The sequence below is a fragment of the Kazachstania africana genome, chromosome 6 (assembly GCF_000304475.1).
Source record: "Kazachstania africana CBS 2517 chromosome 6, complete genome".
Classification (NCBI taxonomy): domain Eukaryota; kingdom Fungi; phylum Ascomycota; class Saccharomycetes; order Saccharomycetales; family Saccharomycetaceae; genus Kazachstania; species Kazachstania africana.
This window is the reverse complement of record NC_018945.1, coordinates 698,878-715,123: the sequence shown is the minus strand read 5'-3', so window position 1 is coordinate 715,123 and position 16,246 is coordinate 698,878. Positions and strand designations below refer to the sequence as shown.

The 16,246-nt window shown below is 37.5% G+C and overlaps 9 protein-coding genes and 1 non-coding gene across 10 annotated transcripts; 2 read left to right on the top strand and 8 right to left on the bottom strand.

The window, feature by feature from the left end:
- Positions 1-106: 106 nt before the first annotated feature.
- Positions 107-1,114, bottom strand: MIG1 (transcription factor MIG1; the record flags this gene model as incomplete). The annotated part of the gene is made up of 1 exon (XM_003958042.1): positions 107-1,114. One exon carries the CDS (start codon positions 1,112-1,114, stop codon positions 107-109), a length of 1,008 nt encoding a protein of 335 aa, XP_003958091.1.
- Positions 1,115-2,233: 1,119 nt separating this feature from the next.
- Positions 2,234-2,938, top strand: HOP2 (Hop2p; the record flags this gene model as incomplete). The annotated part of the gene is made up of 2 exons (XM_003958041.1): positions 2,234-2,276; positions 2,343-2,938. The coding sequence occupies 2 exons, from the start codon at positions 2,234-2,236 to the stop codon at positions 2,936-2,938; spliced, it is 639 nt and encodes a 212-aa protein (XP_003958090.1).
- Positions 2,939-3,051: 113 nt separating this feature from the next.
- AGA2 (Aga2p) lies at positions 3,052-3,315 on the bottom strand (the record flags this gene model as incomplete). Its single annotated transcript, XM_003958040.1, has 1 exon — positions 3,052-3,315. The coding sequence occupies one exon, from the start codon at positions 3,313-3,315 to the stop codon at positions 3,052-3,054; it is 264 nt and encodes an 87-aa protein (XP_003958089.1).
- A 470-nt stretch (positions 3,316-3,785) lies between these two features.
- RPL24A (60S ribosomal protein eL24) lies at positions 3,786-4,253 on the bottom strand (the record flags this gene model as incomplete). Its single annotated transcript, XM_003958039.1, has 1 exon — positions 3,786-4,253. One exon carries the CDS (start codon positions 4,251-4,253, stop codon positions 3,786-3,788), a length of 468 nt encoding a protein of 155 aa, XP_003958088.1.
- A 1,007-nt stretch (positions 4,254-5,260) lies between these two features.
- On the top strand, positions 5,261-5,720 carry RPL30 (60S ribosomal protein eL30; the record flags this gene model as incomplete). Its single annotated transcript, XM_003958038.1, has 2 exons — positions 5,261-5,263; positions 5,406-5,720. The coding sequence occupies 2 exons, from the start codon at positions 5,261-5,263 to the stop codon at positions 5,718-5,720; spliced, it is 318 nt and encodes a 105-aa protein (XP_003958087.1).
- Positions 5,721-6,125: 405 nt separating this feature from the next.
- Positions 6,126-6,220, bottom strand: KAFR0Ftrna9F. Its single transcript has 2 exons — positions 6,183-6,220; positions 6,126-6,162 (listed from the first exon to the last, which is right to left on the bottom strand). It is a non-coding gene; the product is annotated as a tRNA-Phe (tRNA).
- Positions 6,221-7,364: 1,144 nt separating this feature from the next.
- Positions 7,365-8,567, bottom strand: KAFR0F03550 (alkene reductase; the record flags this gene model as incomplete). The annotated part of the gene is made up of 1 exon (XM_003958037.1): positions 7,365-8,567. The coding sequence occupies one exon, from the start codon at positions 8,565-8,567 to the stop codon at positions 7,365-7,367; it is 1,203 nt and encodes a 400-aa protein (XP_003958086.1).
- Positions 8,568-9,956: 1,389 nt separating this feature from the next.
- KAFR0F03540 (alkene reductase) lies at positions 9,957-11,159 on the bottom strand (the record flags this gene model as incomplete). The annotated part of the gene is made up of 1 exon (XM_003958036.1): positions 9,957-11,159. The coding sequence occupies one exon, from the start codon at positions 11,157-11,159 to the stop codon at positions 9,957-9,959; it is 1,203 nt and encodes a 400-aa protein (XP_003958085.1).
- A 702-nt stretch (positions 11,160-11,861) lies between these two features.
- On the bottom strand, positions 11,862-13,064 carry KAFR0F03530 (alkene reductase; the record flags this gene model as incomplete). The annotated part of the gene is made up of 1 exon (XM_003958035.1): positions 11,862-13,064. One exon carries the CDS (start codon positions 13,062-13,064, stop codon positions 11,862-11,864), a length of 1,203 nt encoding a protein of 400 aa, XP_003958084.1.
- Positions 13,065-14,048: 984 nt separating this feature from the next.
- Positions 14,049-15,629, bottom strand: SCW11 (putative glucan endo-1,3-beta-D-glucosidase; the record flags this gene model as incomplete). Its single annotated transcript, XM_003958034.1, has 1 exon — positions 14,049-15,629. One exon carries the CDS (start codon positions 15,627-15,629, stop codon positions 14,049-14,051), a length of 1,581 nt encoding a protein of 526 aa, XP_003958083.1.
- Positions 15,630-16,246: the final 617 nt, after the last annotated feature.

Sequence of the window (16,246 nt, the reverse complement as noted above, 5' to 3'; positions counted from 1 at the left end):
TGTAGTTTCAATGTAAGCAGGACCAGGGTTTTGAGCTGTCAATCCCGTCTTTTTTATCTATCTATAGCGACAAAGTTTAATAGAAAGAAGATGAAAAACAGATGGTTTAATCCATTATGAAAGGTAAAGGCAAGCTTCTTATTGGTGGCAGTGCCTCTGCATTATCAAGTTGCTGCTGCTGCTTCCCTTGGGGGCTTTCAGATCGCTGAACTGCAAGTAACCTATTACTCAATTCATCGGAGAATGATTTGGTATTGTTTAAATGCGTGAGGAAAGTCGAACTTAAGTTTGTACCACTTGTAGACCTACTCAGAATAGTCGTAGGAGTAGAAGTTTTAGATTTCTTTCTTGACTGTTCCTGTAAATAATCCCCTATTTCGTTAGATTCACTACCTGGATCTTTCAATTCATCTAGGTCAGAATCCGAATCGTTTGAATTATTATTATTTGTATCATTAGTGAGAAGGTCCGTCAAACTTAATGCTGAACTAGGGCGTTTCAGTTGGTCGGTGCTCATATTCACCCTGGGACTTCTATTTCGATATTGCATATTGGCAACGTCTGTGAGGGATTTCGGTCTAGGTAAAATGGTAGTATTAGAAGATTTTGGATTATCAATAAAAGTCGGATTCCCTCCAGCCAAAGGAGTCATCATTTGTAGAGAAGATAATGCATTTAGACGAGTCCTACTATTGTGACTACTTAACGAAATAGGTACTCTTGAAGGTTTTAATTCAGTGGGTTCTGTAAAATTCCCACCAATTTCAAATTTCACTCCATGATTTAATGACGATGACCTAGCCGTTGTCTCAGTCGTCGTAGCGACGCCGTTTGTATCTTCAATGGGTTGAACCTTCTTCTTTCTCCCTCTTTTACCACGGGGTTGCGTATTTGTATGTATTCTTCTATGTCTTGTTAATTCATCACTCCTACTAAATCTTTTAACACAACCGGGAAAATCACAGGCATGAGGCTTTTCCCCCGTATGTGTTCGCATATGTCTTGTTTGATGTTCCAGTCTATGAAAGGCACGCTGACAAATTGGACAAACGTGAGGTCTTGGGGCTTCATCACTATTAGATTTTTTTTGACTGGTCTTCTTTTGGGTATCCATTATTTCAAATTTCAAAAATGGGATGGTTAAAATTGTGAAGCTGTTATCTCACTTGACCGTTAACTTGTTTTTGTTTCCTGCAAGAGTTCTTAATTTTTAACGTAATATTGTACATGAAACGTATATATACGTATATCAGCTCAGCTTTCTTTTTATTTTTGCCTCTCTCGAGAAAGTGGAAAAAAAAGCAATTAGAGAGTGTGTGCGTACCCAGCGTTTGTCTGCGGCTGTTTCTGAGCTCGAAAGTGCGTATTGTTTGTTTTTCTTTTTTGCCGTATCTGATGATGTAAAGTGGTCAAAAATAATGGCGGGGATTTTTGAAGATGTCTGTGGGTGATGGGTGTTGTGGGGGTGCGGCACAAATTTCAAATTATTTTTCATTAATTTTTAACTTTTTGCGGGGGGCGGGGTTCGAAAGGAAGCGAGAAAATGATTGACTCTGTCAAAGATATACATATCAACAAAGATGCTTTGTGTCAGACTTTAGCAGTTATGGTGGTTAAAAATGTGTGGTCCATTGAAAGGTCTTAGTAGTAATTCAGGGATAGTATATTTCAGTGTGGACGCCATACTGCTTGGTTTTCGATGGGTTGCGTAGATAATCTTACCGTGGATGCATTAGTAGAGTACATCGACGACACAATTTCGTTCTTCCAGAACGAAGCGGGTGGACTAGCCGATGAAGAAGTATTTAATGCTCCCAACACGACCCAACCATTAGAGATCATCGAAGAAGAAGAAACTATGTCATCTAACGATGCATTCTCCTTTACATTATCTCTGACTCCTTACGAGGAACCACAAGAGACGTTGACACATATAAGAGAACATGAAGATATTTCACCACCGAGAAGAGCTAATGATGAAGAACCGTTGGGTACACACTATAGAGGAGTGTTCAAGTTTTGGAACATCCATAGAAACAAGACAGGTGTCCCGGAGAATTCACCATTCAACAAAATGAACAGACATCATCACTTAAGAGATTGGATCAATTCATGGTGAGAGGTCTCTGGATTTGTTGATCGATGCGTTATATAAGAAAAAAATAAGAGATCATGAAAAATGTAATATACAAAATTAGCCGCCCATATAAACGTCAAGGGTTAATAGATCGATATGCCACCAAAGAGGAAAGTAGTGCAAGTGAAAGGTGATGAAGGTATGTTATTTTCTATTGGGTATTTCAGCATTCATTTTGCAATTTTTTACTAAGTTCTTGTATTAGCTGAGGATATTATTGAACAATATTTGAAAACACAGTTCAAACCGTTCGCCATAAATGATATCGTACAGAATCTACATAATAAAGTAAGTAAATCTGTCACATTAAAGGCTCTAGACAGCTTAGTGGCAAGTGAAAAGATTATGAGCAGAACATTCGGAAAAGTCATCATATATTCTTGTAAGGATATCGAATTGGCAGAGCCCATTGATGATGGAGATTACTCGTTAGAGAAACTAAGACAGTTGCAAGATGAAGTAATGGAATTAGACAGGGATAATTCCAATATCATAGATGTGATAAATGACACTATCAAATTGCCTCCTAATGATGAATTAATAGAATCAGTGACAACATTACAAAATAAAATAGAAGATGATAAAATCAAACTTAAAGATTTGCAAGCGAATGATGATTTGAAAGAAAATTCTGAAGTCAAAGAAATATTAGAATTGGAAGCTATAACTGAAAAGAAAATTATTAGGAGGAAAAAAATTTTAAAAGAATTAATGAATATCATTAAGGATCAAATTAGACCCAAAAATTTGTTGGAATATCTGGAAGATATAGGTTGTGAAGGAATGGAAACTTGCTTTTGAACTGTTTTATGCCATATATACATACATAAATAGAGCTATGGTGGAATAATATTATTGAGAACCAAGATCAATAATTTTTTATGATCTCTTTAAAGTGGACTTCTTTTATCTCTCTAATACAAAATTTCGGTAACGGTTGGAACAGGAGTCGTGGTAGGAGTTGTATTATCACAATTACTAACGTATGTGACCGACCTATAATAATTTAGAATGGCAACTACAGACTCACCATTTGCAACCGCATTTTTTGTAGCAACTGAATATGGTGTACTCTCTAAACTAGCAGATGGAACTGTTTCACATGATACTGAGATATCAGCTGCAAATGTAATTGAAATACTCGAGAGAATTGTCAAAAAAAAATTTAGAACTTGCATATTAATGGATTCTTTTAGATTTATCGGTTACTCTTTTTACAAAGTATGTACCGTGAGATAAATGAGCTTCATTGGTAAAAGATATTACTTTACTTATATACCTCACTGTCCATTCAGTGACCGATGACAGTCATCTTTTTGGGTTTTTTCTGTCGCAGAGTAAAACCATAATGAGGTTTTATAGAATTTGCGTAGCGATTATCAATTTTCAATAATTCTAAAACTTGTAATTACCGTAAAAGGAAATTTACATAATTTTCACATCCAATTTAGAGAGATGCAAGCAGAAATTAATGTCGGTAAATTGATGGTAATGTTTCATCATAATCATTACATCCCACCATTTTATGCATTCATTCATCGAGTAAATTTAGAAGAAATTATTGTATTTTATTGGAAATTTTGTCAATGATACATAAAAAATTAAAGAAAAATGAATAACATATATATTAAAATTCTAGATGTATTCCTTAACGAGAAGTAGCAGCGACCTTTTGGAAAGCACCCTTAGCTTGTTGCTTAGAGACCTTGTGGCCTGAAGTAGCAGCTAATTTAGCTTTTTCAGCCTTTCTGGCGGCCTTGTCAGCCTTCTTCTTTTCTTTGTCAGCCTTCATCTTTTCATCTCTCTTGGCCTTTCTGACTTCTGGTTTCAAAGATCTTCTTTCTTTGATTAAGTCTAAGGAAGCACCAACAATAGGTCTTTGAGCCTTAACAGACTTTCTAGATCTCTTCTTGGCGACTTCTTCAGTGATACCCTTCTTGTGGTGTCTTCTGTATAGAACAGTCCAAGCAATTCTTCTTGGGTTCTTTCTTTGGTGGAACAAAGAAGCAGATTTGGAGTTTTGGAATCTGAAAATCTTGGAGTCACCACGGACAAATAAAGTACCTCTACCTGGGTAGATCTTAGCACCGGAAAAGGAATCGATTTCAACCTTCATCTGTAAAATATGAATAGTAATTAAATTGTTAGTAACTTCTTGCTTTTAGTTATCAGATAAAAAAAATAGAATCATCTTAGAAATAGTTCATGGTACGCTTTATGATCTTGGTTGCCGCATTATTTAGAGTATAAAAGTTAGAGTATAGGAGTTATTCAACCTCGCAAATTCCATATCTCATTTGGAGGGTTGCCTCAGTGATGAAAACATTGCTTCACACACATTTTTCTTGGAAAGTAGCATATCTCGTTCAATAAATATTTTTTTCTTCAATCTTCATTCTGGGGGTCTTATTTCAGCTGTTCAGCATGGTTCAGGAGCTAAATTTCATGACTCATCTATACATCGACGTTCACATACCTTTCAAGTCGTTGTCTTCTCTTTTTAACTGTTATTTCAACTATATAATAGTGGATATTTCATGTAGCCCTCTGAATATACAGTAACCGGCTATTCTGGAATCGCCGAGACCCATGGTACCAACCAAAGCGCCATCCACCATCATCCAGGTAGGATCCAGGCGGGAGTCCCCTTCCAGCCCATGGCTTCTCCAGAAGGAACTTCCATCAGAAGCTACAATCTTCCAGAAGGAATCCCAACTCACTTCCGGTGCCCGACAAGTTTTCGGCTTTCTGCTCGGGAAACCTGGACGCACAACCCAAAGTCTTTTCATAAATTCCAAAGAGATGGCCAATTTTGACGAAAAAATAGACAGAAAAATACCGGTTTTATATGCGATGTATTGGTTTTAAACATAAAAATGTACAGATGTTATCGCAGTCAAAGAGCTTTTCAGTTTTTCATCGCTTGAAATTTTTTTTTTTTCACTGACCTGAGGAACTCTCTATTCAGGCGTTTGCTGGTTTCTTCCAAGTATGGTTCTAGAGATGAAATTTTCGATGAAGTATTAAAAAGCTTTCTTATCAAATTTCAACTTTTATCTTTGAATAAAACTTCATCGAAGACCGGAGTGTTTTAATACCACATCAAGTTCATAAATCGCAGAGATGGTCAGTATCAAATGAATATAATTATTTCGTCTATTATTGAATGGCATAAATGTATGCATTAAATAATACTGAAATGTTTTCCAAAATCTAGTCAATGAGCTATGAATTACTAACATTTTCAAACTTATTTCGTTTCTTTCAGGCCCCAGTTAAGTCCCAAGAATCTATCAACCAAAAGTTAGCCTTAGTCGTTAAGTCTGGTAAGTACACCTTAGGTTACAAGTCTACCATCAAGTCTTTAAGACAAGGTAAGTCTAAGTTAGTTATAATTGCTGCTAACACTCCAGTCTTAAGAAAGTCTGAATTAGAATATTACGCTATGTTATCTAAGACCAAGGTCTACTACTTCCAAGGTGGTAACAACGAATTAGGTACTGCTGTCGGTAAATTATTCAGAGTTGGTGTCGTCACCATCTTAGATGCTGGTGATTCTGATATCTTAACTACTTTAGCTTAGGAATTTTATTAATTTTATAATTTTCTTTCAGCTATCGTATTATATACAAGTTTTGTAGATTTATCTAGTATATTAATATTAATATCTTTTTGATCTAGAATTTACCTGCTTCACGGTTATATATCACAGTTCAAGGTAATTCGTCAATAATTGATGCATCATTCATATTAGGTTATTTACGCTTTTAAATTGTGTCGGGTCTCAAGTATTTCCCAAATTTATTCCTGGCTAAATAGAAAGAGGGAGTTGTTTTGCATCATCGGAGTGGCTTAAATTTATTTTTGTTTCTCTATAGCAAAATCAATAGGGTGGCAAACCACCACTCAGTATTACTTGATTGTCTAGTGCTCTTCTGATCGGTTCCACAAGCTCTTTAAAGTAATTACAAAAAAGATGAAAACAAAATGCGAATTCTGTGGATCGAACACAGGACCTCCAGATAACAGTCAACCGAAGTTTCAATCTTCAGTCTGGCGCTCTCCCAACTGAGCTAAATCCGCGTCTTTTACGAATTTTTTGATGTAGGAAGCTGGACTATACATTAGGGTATTAAAGCAACAATTTTTAAATTGGTAAATGAATGTGAGAAAGAAATATATGTCTATGCCGTATTATGTGGATTATACTCCTTTCTAAACACTTGATGGGTACCTCTTAGTAGGCAAACGCTGCTAATTAAATGACGATAACCAATTCGAACTATATACATCAAAAGTTTGCTCATAAATTTTTACGTAAAAAAGCTGTTGCATTGTCATTCGTTTCCGACATGAAAGTATGGATTTTGTTTGATGTTTTACTTGGGTACTTCCTTGGTCTTTTCTTAATAGTTATAAATGATAACTGAAACATAATAATTTATTTGAATTCATGATAAATGTCATCTTCCAATATATGTTCGATCTCAAGGTCCATCTAATAGAAAGGATAAATGCTATTGTTCTTTTAATCAAAAGGTTTAGCCCCTATATTACGAAATAAAGTACTTACATCAGCGTAATTACTTCAACAGGAAATAGATGGTGCACATACATTATTTAATTAAGTTTCTATAATTTTCCATGAAATTGTACTTAATTAATTTAATGCAAAACATCTTGCTGCTAGCAAATTGTCTTGGTCTAAGTAAAGTATGTTGTTAAGCGTCATATCGTCACTGTTGGGCTATTAGCAGTAAGTTCTTCAACAAAAGGTTTTTATTTTTGAGTATACTTTGTAGAAGATTATAGTACAATCTGCAACTCAACAATGTCCAAACTCAGATATGGTATCTGTTTTTGCCCTTACTGGAGCGTTTCATGGTGAGTCAGTAGTATTATCGGGCCTAATTCGGATAATCCTTTTTACTCATGGCATGGTAGGGATGTTTTACTAGACACAGATATATTTGAATTGTAAAAGTCGTTTTAGAAATAATTGAAGTACTTGAGAGGTCAACAGATGTTTGTACCTTGTAGATATTGAATATTTAGATAAAGCTTTTATATAGAAAGCATTTATAGTATAAGATATTCTGGACTGGGAAGGCAAACGATAAAAAGGTAGAAGAATTTCCATAGAAACACACTTAAATAAACTATAAATTTGATAAGTAATGTACAAATCACAACTGTATGCATCTAAAAGTCATTAGCTTGAACTACTCTATTGTTTGTCCCAGCCTAATTTTACAGCTTCAGCATATGTTGGGTAATCAGTGTAACCTTCAGCAGTTTGGATGTAGAAAGTGGACTTGTCATATTGGTTTAATTGTAAGCCCTTTTCTAAACGGTCAACTAAATCTGGGTTAGCGATGAAGAATCTACCGTAACCAACTAAAGTTCTATCAGCGGAAACAGCTTCTTTAGCAGCAGCTGGACGTAATGCGAAGTCACCAGCTCTAATAATTGGACCCTTCCAGATGGAATAAGCGAAGTCATTTGAACTGCCGTTGTCTTGACCTTGACCCTCATCTAATAAGAAGTCGGAGACAGCTGGTTCAACAAGATGGATGTAAGCCATACGCTTGCCAGCCTTAGCTCTCTTTTCTAATTCACCAATTAAATAGGCGTATTGTGCTAAGATGACAGGATTTTCAGAACCAGACATAGTACCGTAAGTACCAAATGGAGAGAATCTGACACCAACTTTTTCGGCACCGACAGCTTCGATAACAGCATCAATGACTTCTAATGGGAATCTAGCTCTGTTTTCGATGGAACCACCATATGCATCGGTTCTGTTGTTAGATAATGGATCGATGAATTGATTTAACAAGTAACCATTAGCACAGTGAACTTCAACACCATCGGCACCAGCAGCGATGGCATTCTTGGCGGCGATAACGTATTCCTTGATGTATTGTTTGATTTCTTCGGCAGTAATACCATGTTGTTTGATACCAGCTTTTTCAGCTTTTTCTTTAATTTCATCATTGATATATAAATCATCAGTGGCAGAATCGAAACGTAAACCATCCCTGGCCATCCATTCTGGAGCAGCTTGTCTACCCAAGTTCCATAATTGAGCAAAAACAAAAGACTTGTTATTATGAATCTTAGCAAAAATTTTCTTCCATTCGTTTACTTGTTCCTGAGACCATAGACCTGGTGCGTAATCATAACCACCGGCTTGGCGAGAGATGAAAACACCTTCTGTTATGATCAGGGTACCTGGCCTTTGAGAACGTTGGTCGTAGTAAACAGACATTAATTCAGCGTTTGGAACGGCACCTGGTTCCTGAGCTCTGAATCTAGTTAAAGGTGGCATGACAGCTCTGTGTTGGACTTCAACGTTACCAACTTTCATTGGTTTGAAAAGAAGGGAGTCCTTCAAGTCGACTGGTGTATAATCTTTGATGAATGGCATAACGATTTACGCTGGTTTATGTCTTTCTACTGGAAGAAGGCCATTAAAAAGAGTAGTATGTACAATATATTACATTCAAAAGATGCGGTGATTATATATAAATACACGAGAAAGATAATAAGTCGTCGAAGGAAAAAGAAACGTAGAAGTGCTAGCGGAAATATGTAATCGACAAGCATGGAAATGCGATTTTCTTTATCGTACCTGATCTCTGGGACAAGAATTTTATTGTATGACAGAATTACCTATATGTGTGCGAGCGAACGGGAGACAGACAGTTAAAAGCAATTGCTAGCGTTCTCTAAAAAACAATGAAGTTCTTTTTTCCAAGCCATGCAACATGGCGTATGGTAAAGTCTTAAGGACTGCAACAAGCGCGCATGATTTTATAAGGGGCATCTTACATAAACGGGGACGTATAAACAAAGCCCTAGGTTGTTTTAGCCAATCTGAAATGTGTTAATTTATTCTCTTGCAAGTTGAAAATATTCATTAGCACTGTTCATCACTGAGTGACACGAATGCAGACGAATATTGCTAAAAGAGAAGGCTTGTATATTCCTACGTAAGTGGCATCATACGATGTCGAGAACAGCATTTTTTGAGATTGGTCCGCACTCTTTCACTTTATTTAGCTTTTGGAGTGATTTTCTTTTCTACGATGGCCTAATTACTACGGTATTCGCAGCTACAGATCACAGCCCCCGTTTCTTATTTTTTTCTCGAGAAGCAACAAGAAGTTTCGGTAATTTCTTGATTTTCTACGTCGTTTTCTCAGCAATATTTCTTTTCCGTCTCCCTTTGTTATTCGACGAGAGGGCCACGGAAACACGGTTAGACGGGAGGACGGAACACTGCTTAATAAACGGAGCCTGGGAAAATAATCCAGTTTTTAGTGTTAAATAGAAAAATCCTCGAGGAAATGAGTGAAAATAATTGGTGTCATCGACTATTTTCTTGGATTTATCACAACACGTAGTTTGTGTTCGTGGGAATGTCACAGATGCGCTTTTAGAAGTGTTTTTCCTTCATTAGTATTTATCCTCATCTGCGGACTTACAGATACTTCGTTCACAGCAGGGAGCACTTACCTCCAAGTAAGTTTATTCGGTGAAGGGGCTTCTTCTCCACTGTTTGTGGGCATCCTCTTTCTCCTTTTATGTTGTTTAAACACGCAACTGGTACGTATACAAGCTTGAGTACAAAAATAGATTTTTCATATTTATCGAATTTGTTCAATGAAAGCAATTGAAATGTTGTGTATCCTTCAAAATCCTAGGTACAGCATTTTCTGGATTTACTTATGTAATACTAACTTGAGATTTTTTGACGCCCTGAAGCGGATAAATTGTATATTGAGTACAAAAAAATCTACAGACACCCAATCATTCATTGCTTGTCCCAACCTAATTTAATAGCTTCGTCATAGGTTGGATAGTCTAAGTAACCTTCGCTCTTGGTGGTATAGAAGGTATTTCTGTCATACGCATTCAATGGTAGACCCTTTTCTAAACGATCCACGATATCTGGGTTTGCAATCCAGTATCTACCGTAGGCTATTATAGTCTTATCAGAGGAGACAGCTTCTTTAGCCAAGTCAGGGTGTAAAGCAAAGTTACCCGCTCTAACAAGTGGACCTTTCCATATAGAATAGAAGAAAGCATTGCTACCTTCATTGTCAACACCTTCTTCCTCTGGTAACGAAGAGTCAGTAACACGTGGTTCAATTGTATGAACGTAAGCGATACGTCTGCCAGCTTTAGCTCTCTTTTCTAATTCACCTAAAATGTATGAGTATTGAGCAATAATAATAGGGTTTGTAGAGCCAGACATACCACCGAATCTACCGTATGGAGATAATCTGATGGCAACTCTTTCGGCGCCAATGGCTTCAATCAAAGCATCGACAACTTCCAAAGAGAATCTGGCCCTGTTTTCAATGGAGCCACCATATTCATCTGTTCTGTTGTTTGAGATTGGGTCAATAAACTGATTTAACAGATAACCATTTGCACTATGGATTTCAACACCATCTGCACCAGCGGCAATCGCATTCTTAGCAGCATGGACGTAGTCTTTGATGTATTGCTTTATTTCATCCTTGGTTATGCCGTGTTGCTTGATGCCAGCTTTTTCGGCCTGTTGCTTGGCTTCTTCACTCATGTATAGATCGTCAGTAGCGGAGTCATAACGCAAACCATCTCTCACCATGTTGGCTGGACTAGTTTGTCTACCCAGGTTCCATAATTGAACGAATACATAAGAGTTATTGTCATGGATTCTTTTGAAAACATGCTTCCAGGCAGCGACTTGTTCATCCGACCACATACCTGGTGCAAAATCATAACCACCAGCTTGAGGAGAGATGAAAGCGGCCTCAGTAATAAGTAGAGAACCTGGTCTCTTCGAACGTTGATCGTAGTATTCTGGAACTAAGTCAGTGTTTGGAACATTACCGGGATGAAGAGCTCTGTATCTGGTCAATGGTGGTAATGCAGCTCTGTGTTGGAGTTGCATGTTACCAACCTTAAGAGGCTTGAATAAGTCAGTATCTTTTAAAGCTACTGGTTTGAAATCCTTCTTGAATGGCATTTTATAGATGTTTTTATTTCCTCTATGGCGATGATACTGTAAGATCGATACGAATAAGTTCTTTCACTAGAAGAATACTCTACGGTTTATATACTTTTTCAATGATAGGCTAAGTAAAGAAGAAAGGAAAACGCAATCATATCATTATTAGGTAATCAACTATGCAAAAGATTCTTTGAACTGTGCATACACGTGATTTTTTTTTAGAAGGTGAGTACTGAAAACTTCAACCTAAAAAATGACACGATTTCAATTAGCCCTCAGAGGGGTGCGTTTTCGAATGCTGTTTCCCAAGAGTAGTGCGTTCCACATAGCTTATCCTACCGCCCCTGTTGCAATTTGCTTTTAGATTTCTTCCTTTTTTTTGATTACATAAACGCCCGGATGAACACGGCCCGGAACGACTTGTGACAGTTGTTACTAAAATGGTACAATTTGTCAATTTGAACAGAACGGCGCAATAACAGATGAATGATTCAGCATCGAAAGAGGTAAAAATGACGAGTTAGTCACATTCGCTTCGCAATCTTGAAAACAGTAGATGACTTTGATTTACTGCTGCCTTTTTCTGAAGTTTTTCATGCGATTATATACGATAAAAACCACATGTAAGAAGATCAAATTATTTCGAGAAATAGTTCGTTTATAATTTAAAGAATCTATAGTAAAATTATTTATATATTGTTATCATAAGATATGCATTTATTCCTTGTCCCAGCCTAGTTTGATGGCTTCAGCATAAGTTGGGTAGTCTAGATAACCCTTGTCAGACATGGCGTAGAACGTATTTCTGTCATATTTGTTCAATGGTAAACCCTTTTCTAAACGGTCGACGACATCTGGGTTGGCAATGAAGAATCTACCGTAACCAATTAAAGTTCTGTTGTCAGCAACTAAGGTCTTAACACTTTCTGGATGTAAAGCAAGGTTACCGGCCCTGATGATTGGACCCTTCCAGATAGAGTAAGCGAAGTCATTAGTACCATCTTCATCAGCACCTTCACCTTCGGTTAAGAATGGGTTAGTGACACGAGGTTCAACCAAGTGGACGAAAGATAGACGTTTGCCCTCTTTAGCTCTCTTTTCTAATTCACCTAGGATGTAAGAATATTGAGCAACAATGAGTGGTTCAGCAGAACCAGACATGGTACCGTAGGTACCATATGGGGAGAATCTGATACCAACTCTTTCGTGACCAATGGCTTCAACTAAAGCGTCGACAACTTCCAATGCGAATCTGGCCCTGTTTTCAATTGAACCACCATATTCGTCAGTTCTTTTGTTGGAAATTGGGTCTAAGAATTGGTTTAATAAATAACTGTTTGCACTATGAATTTCAACACCATCAGCACCGGCTTCAATAGAGTTCTTGGCAGCTTGAACGTATTCCTTGATGTATTGCTTGATTTCATCCTTGGTAATACCGTGTTGCTTGATACCAGCCTTCTTAGCGGAAGATTCCTTTTCTTCATCCATGTAAATTTCGTCGGAAGCAGAATCGTAACGCAAACCATCTCTGGCCATGGCGGCTGGTTCAGCTTGTCTACCCAAGTTCCATAATTGGACGTAGACGAAGGACTTGTTCTTGTGAATTCTGGCAAAAATCTTCTTCCATTCTTCAACTTGTTCTTGAGACCAGATACCTGGAGCATTGTCGTAACCACCGGCTTGTTCGGAGATGAAGGCACCTTCGGTGATGATTAAAGTACCTGGTCTTTGAGAACGCTGGTCGTAGTATTCAGCAGTCCAGTCCTTGTTTGGAATATGACCTGGATGGTGAGCTCTCATTCTGGTTAAAGGAGGCATAACAGCTCTGTGTTGTAGTTCGATGTTACCAATCTTGATTGGCTTGAATAAGTTAGTGTCGTTTAAGGCAATTGGAGTAAAATCTTTGACAAAAGGCATCGTTGCTATTATATTTGTTGGAGTTTGGTATTATGAATATAAAATAGAAATGATATTACAAAATCAAGTTTGATCAATCGCAGCCATCACTTTATATAGTTTTTTTCAAAATCATTAAACCAAAAATGATCATCGGTATTACCTTTCTTGCTTTGCAAATCCGAAAAAGAAATCTCCACTTATTGTCTGTGATGATTACAAATTTTCTCGACGCAGAGTACATTTCTTTTCCTCTTTCTTTGACAAAAACACGGTTAAGCGGTTAGACGGCTAGACGGAGAGACAGGAGCTTACTAAAAAGTGGGCAAATTTTCTTCGGACGCTTAGACGGAAGCAGCTTAGACGGTTAGACGGAGCTTTGTTGCTTTTTTTTTCTTTGCTGACTTGCAGTAAGAACAATGAGAAAGAAAAGAAACGGCCAATTGTCAGGCACCGGTGACAATGAACTTTGCCAGCGTTCAGTATGTCAGCAAAACAAAAATCAAGATGCTTTCACATTGGTGATCTGTTTGGTAACTATAGCTCCGTTTATTAAATGAGATTTTATTATGAAAAGGACTAATGCCCAGCCTCAGATAAACTGAATTCTACTGGATATTCTGCGTAAATATATTATTTTCTTTTAGATTGTTCTTGATATCCCAATCAAAAGTAGTAAGATGCCAGATCTACTTACCAGTTTTAGATAACTTCTTGTAATGATGTGACCTTGTCTCATTTCCGTAAACAGAAAACCTATAACGGCAAGACGGAGCGTAGGTTATATGATACTTTCGAATAAACAATTAATTGATTACAAATGTATATACAATTATTTAAGAATAAATTAAACTAATGAACATGACTATTAATCGATTTGAGCAATATTGATTTAAAGTGTGACGAACTGTCAGTTTGATGCTAAAATGGAATGAGGTGCTTTGATGGTCTATAAATAGCACGGTGTTAAGATATGATTAGCGCATTAAGGGAACCATAAACTAATTAAGCTGATGGCATAATATCGATGATACCGAAAGATTGTTCGATACCGTATGTACCAGGATCTTTCCAGTAATCATTTTTGTAAGATAGAATTGTGACATCTAGGCTGAGATCATCTAAAATTTGTTGGACGGCAATAATTTGATTTGCCTTGGATGGAACGTTTCCACCATTTACATTACCTGCAGATGGGTAACCAGATTCAGTGACATAGACATTATCAGTACCACAGACCCCTTTAATTAAATCAATTTGTCCTAAAACAAAGCTACCAGAGGTTTCAGCGGAGGAATTGACATCGAAATATGGGTGTGCATTAATGCCAACAAAATCAATTGCGGAACTTGTACATAATTCTGGATAATCTTCGAAGGAAACGGGAGGCTCACTGGTAGTAACTTTGCCGGTGTATCCTGCAGCTTGTAATTCTGCTTTAACGCTTGAAATCTTGGAAATTAAATCGTCAACTGTACAGTAACCAGAGTTAATAGCCTCATTACCAATGGTAATAAAATCAAAAATGTCCCAACCATTTGCTTCACCATAGGCAATTAAATCGGCAACTGCTTCGTCAATAGATGAAGTTCCAGCATCAGATATCCATAATCCTTGGTTGATAGTCATACCTAATTGGACGGCAACAGGTTCAATGGTGTTTAAGGAGTCACAATCGGTCCCATATACACGCAATTTGTACACACCATGCTGTTGTATATTTAATAAATCTGCGTATACTTCGTCGTAAGTCTTGCATGAAGAGTCATTGTTGTATGGGGAATAGACTAAAGTTTTAGGAACAGAAGTTAAACCAGTCCAAGTTGATGTGGAAGTGGTTGTTTTGGTAGAATCTTGAGTAGTGCTTGTAGTAGTTGTAGGGGTATTTGTTGTAGTAGGAGCAGTGGTGGTTGTAGTTGTGCTTGAGGAAGATTCAGCAGAAATCGTGGTAATTGCAGTGGTCACAGATGTTGTGGAAGCAACGTTCGCTAATGTAGTAGTATCGATAATTGCAACAGTTGGATTGGTTAAGGTGGCAGATTGAACGTAATTAGTGTGCACAGCGACGTTATCTGAGGAAGCAGTGGAAACATCTGAGTAGGTCTGTGCATTGTTATCATTTGTTGCAGCGGTAGTGGTGGCGCCGATACTAGAAGATGAGGCAGCATTGGTGTCATCGATACTAGAAGACGAGGCAATATTTTCACTAGCGTTTTCTATAGAAGCTTGTAAGGTAGCGCTTTCTGAAGCGGTGGCCTGAGTGGAGGCTAGATTTTGGGTACTGGAAGCGTCACTCACTCCATTAGCATTTTTTCTAACGATAGTAATTGTGGTAGATGGTTGAACAGTAGTGTCAACACCTTCTGGATATAATGTAGTTGTAAAAGTAGCTGTACCGCTGATGATAAACTCAACAGTAGGCGCCACGACAGTTTCTGTGGTTGTAGAATAAACGTATGTACTTGTCTTAGTAGTACTAGCGGTATGTACTCTTGTGACAATTAATCTCTTTTCCAACACTGGGAAAGCATTGATAAAGGACAGACTAAGCAGCAGCAATGATAGTATCTTAAAATTTTGTTGCATTTCTCTTCTTGTAGTTGTTTAATACTCTTGATATATTTTGAATATAGACTATCTTTGTTAGAAAAAATATTTAAAAGGTTCAGATAAAATGAATGTTATCAAGCATCCATATTATGTCTTCTTTAAATACGTTCGAACTTTCTATTTCTTGAGTGAGATTATATCTATTAATCCAGCATACTTGCTGGATTCTCAATCTAATCCAAGCTTCGCTGCACTACAACGTGCAAGGCTTGAGGCCTACCGCGCATGTAAACATACATTGACACACATAATCTTCTCCAGCCACTGATATGACTAGTATGTGTAAAGATGCTTGGCAAAGTACAGCTTGCAATAGTGAGAATCGCCGACGAACCTGCTCGATGGACCGATTAAATCTCTCTCAAGTTTCATGCTGGCAACCCGACTGGAAAGGTAAACAAAAGCGCTGCCAGCACTGGCTGAAAAACCAGCGGACAACAAAGAGAAAAATAGTTGAAACTTTGATATTGCTCCGTCGTTTTCTGGGCTGAGGATGGCTTCTTGCCCGCATTGTTGTTGCTAAGCGAGAAAATCCAATTTGGCCAAGAGAAACGCGTGGCATTAGCCATGAAGACTCTTCGAAAAGGCTAAAT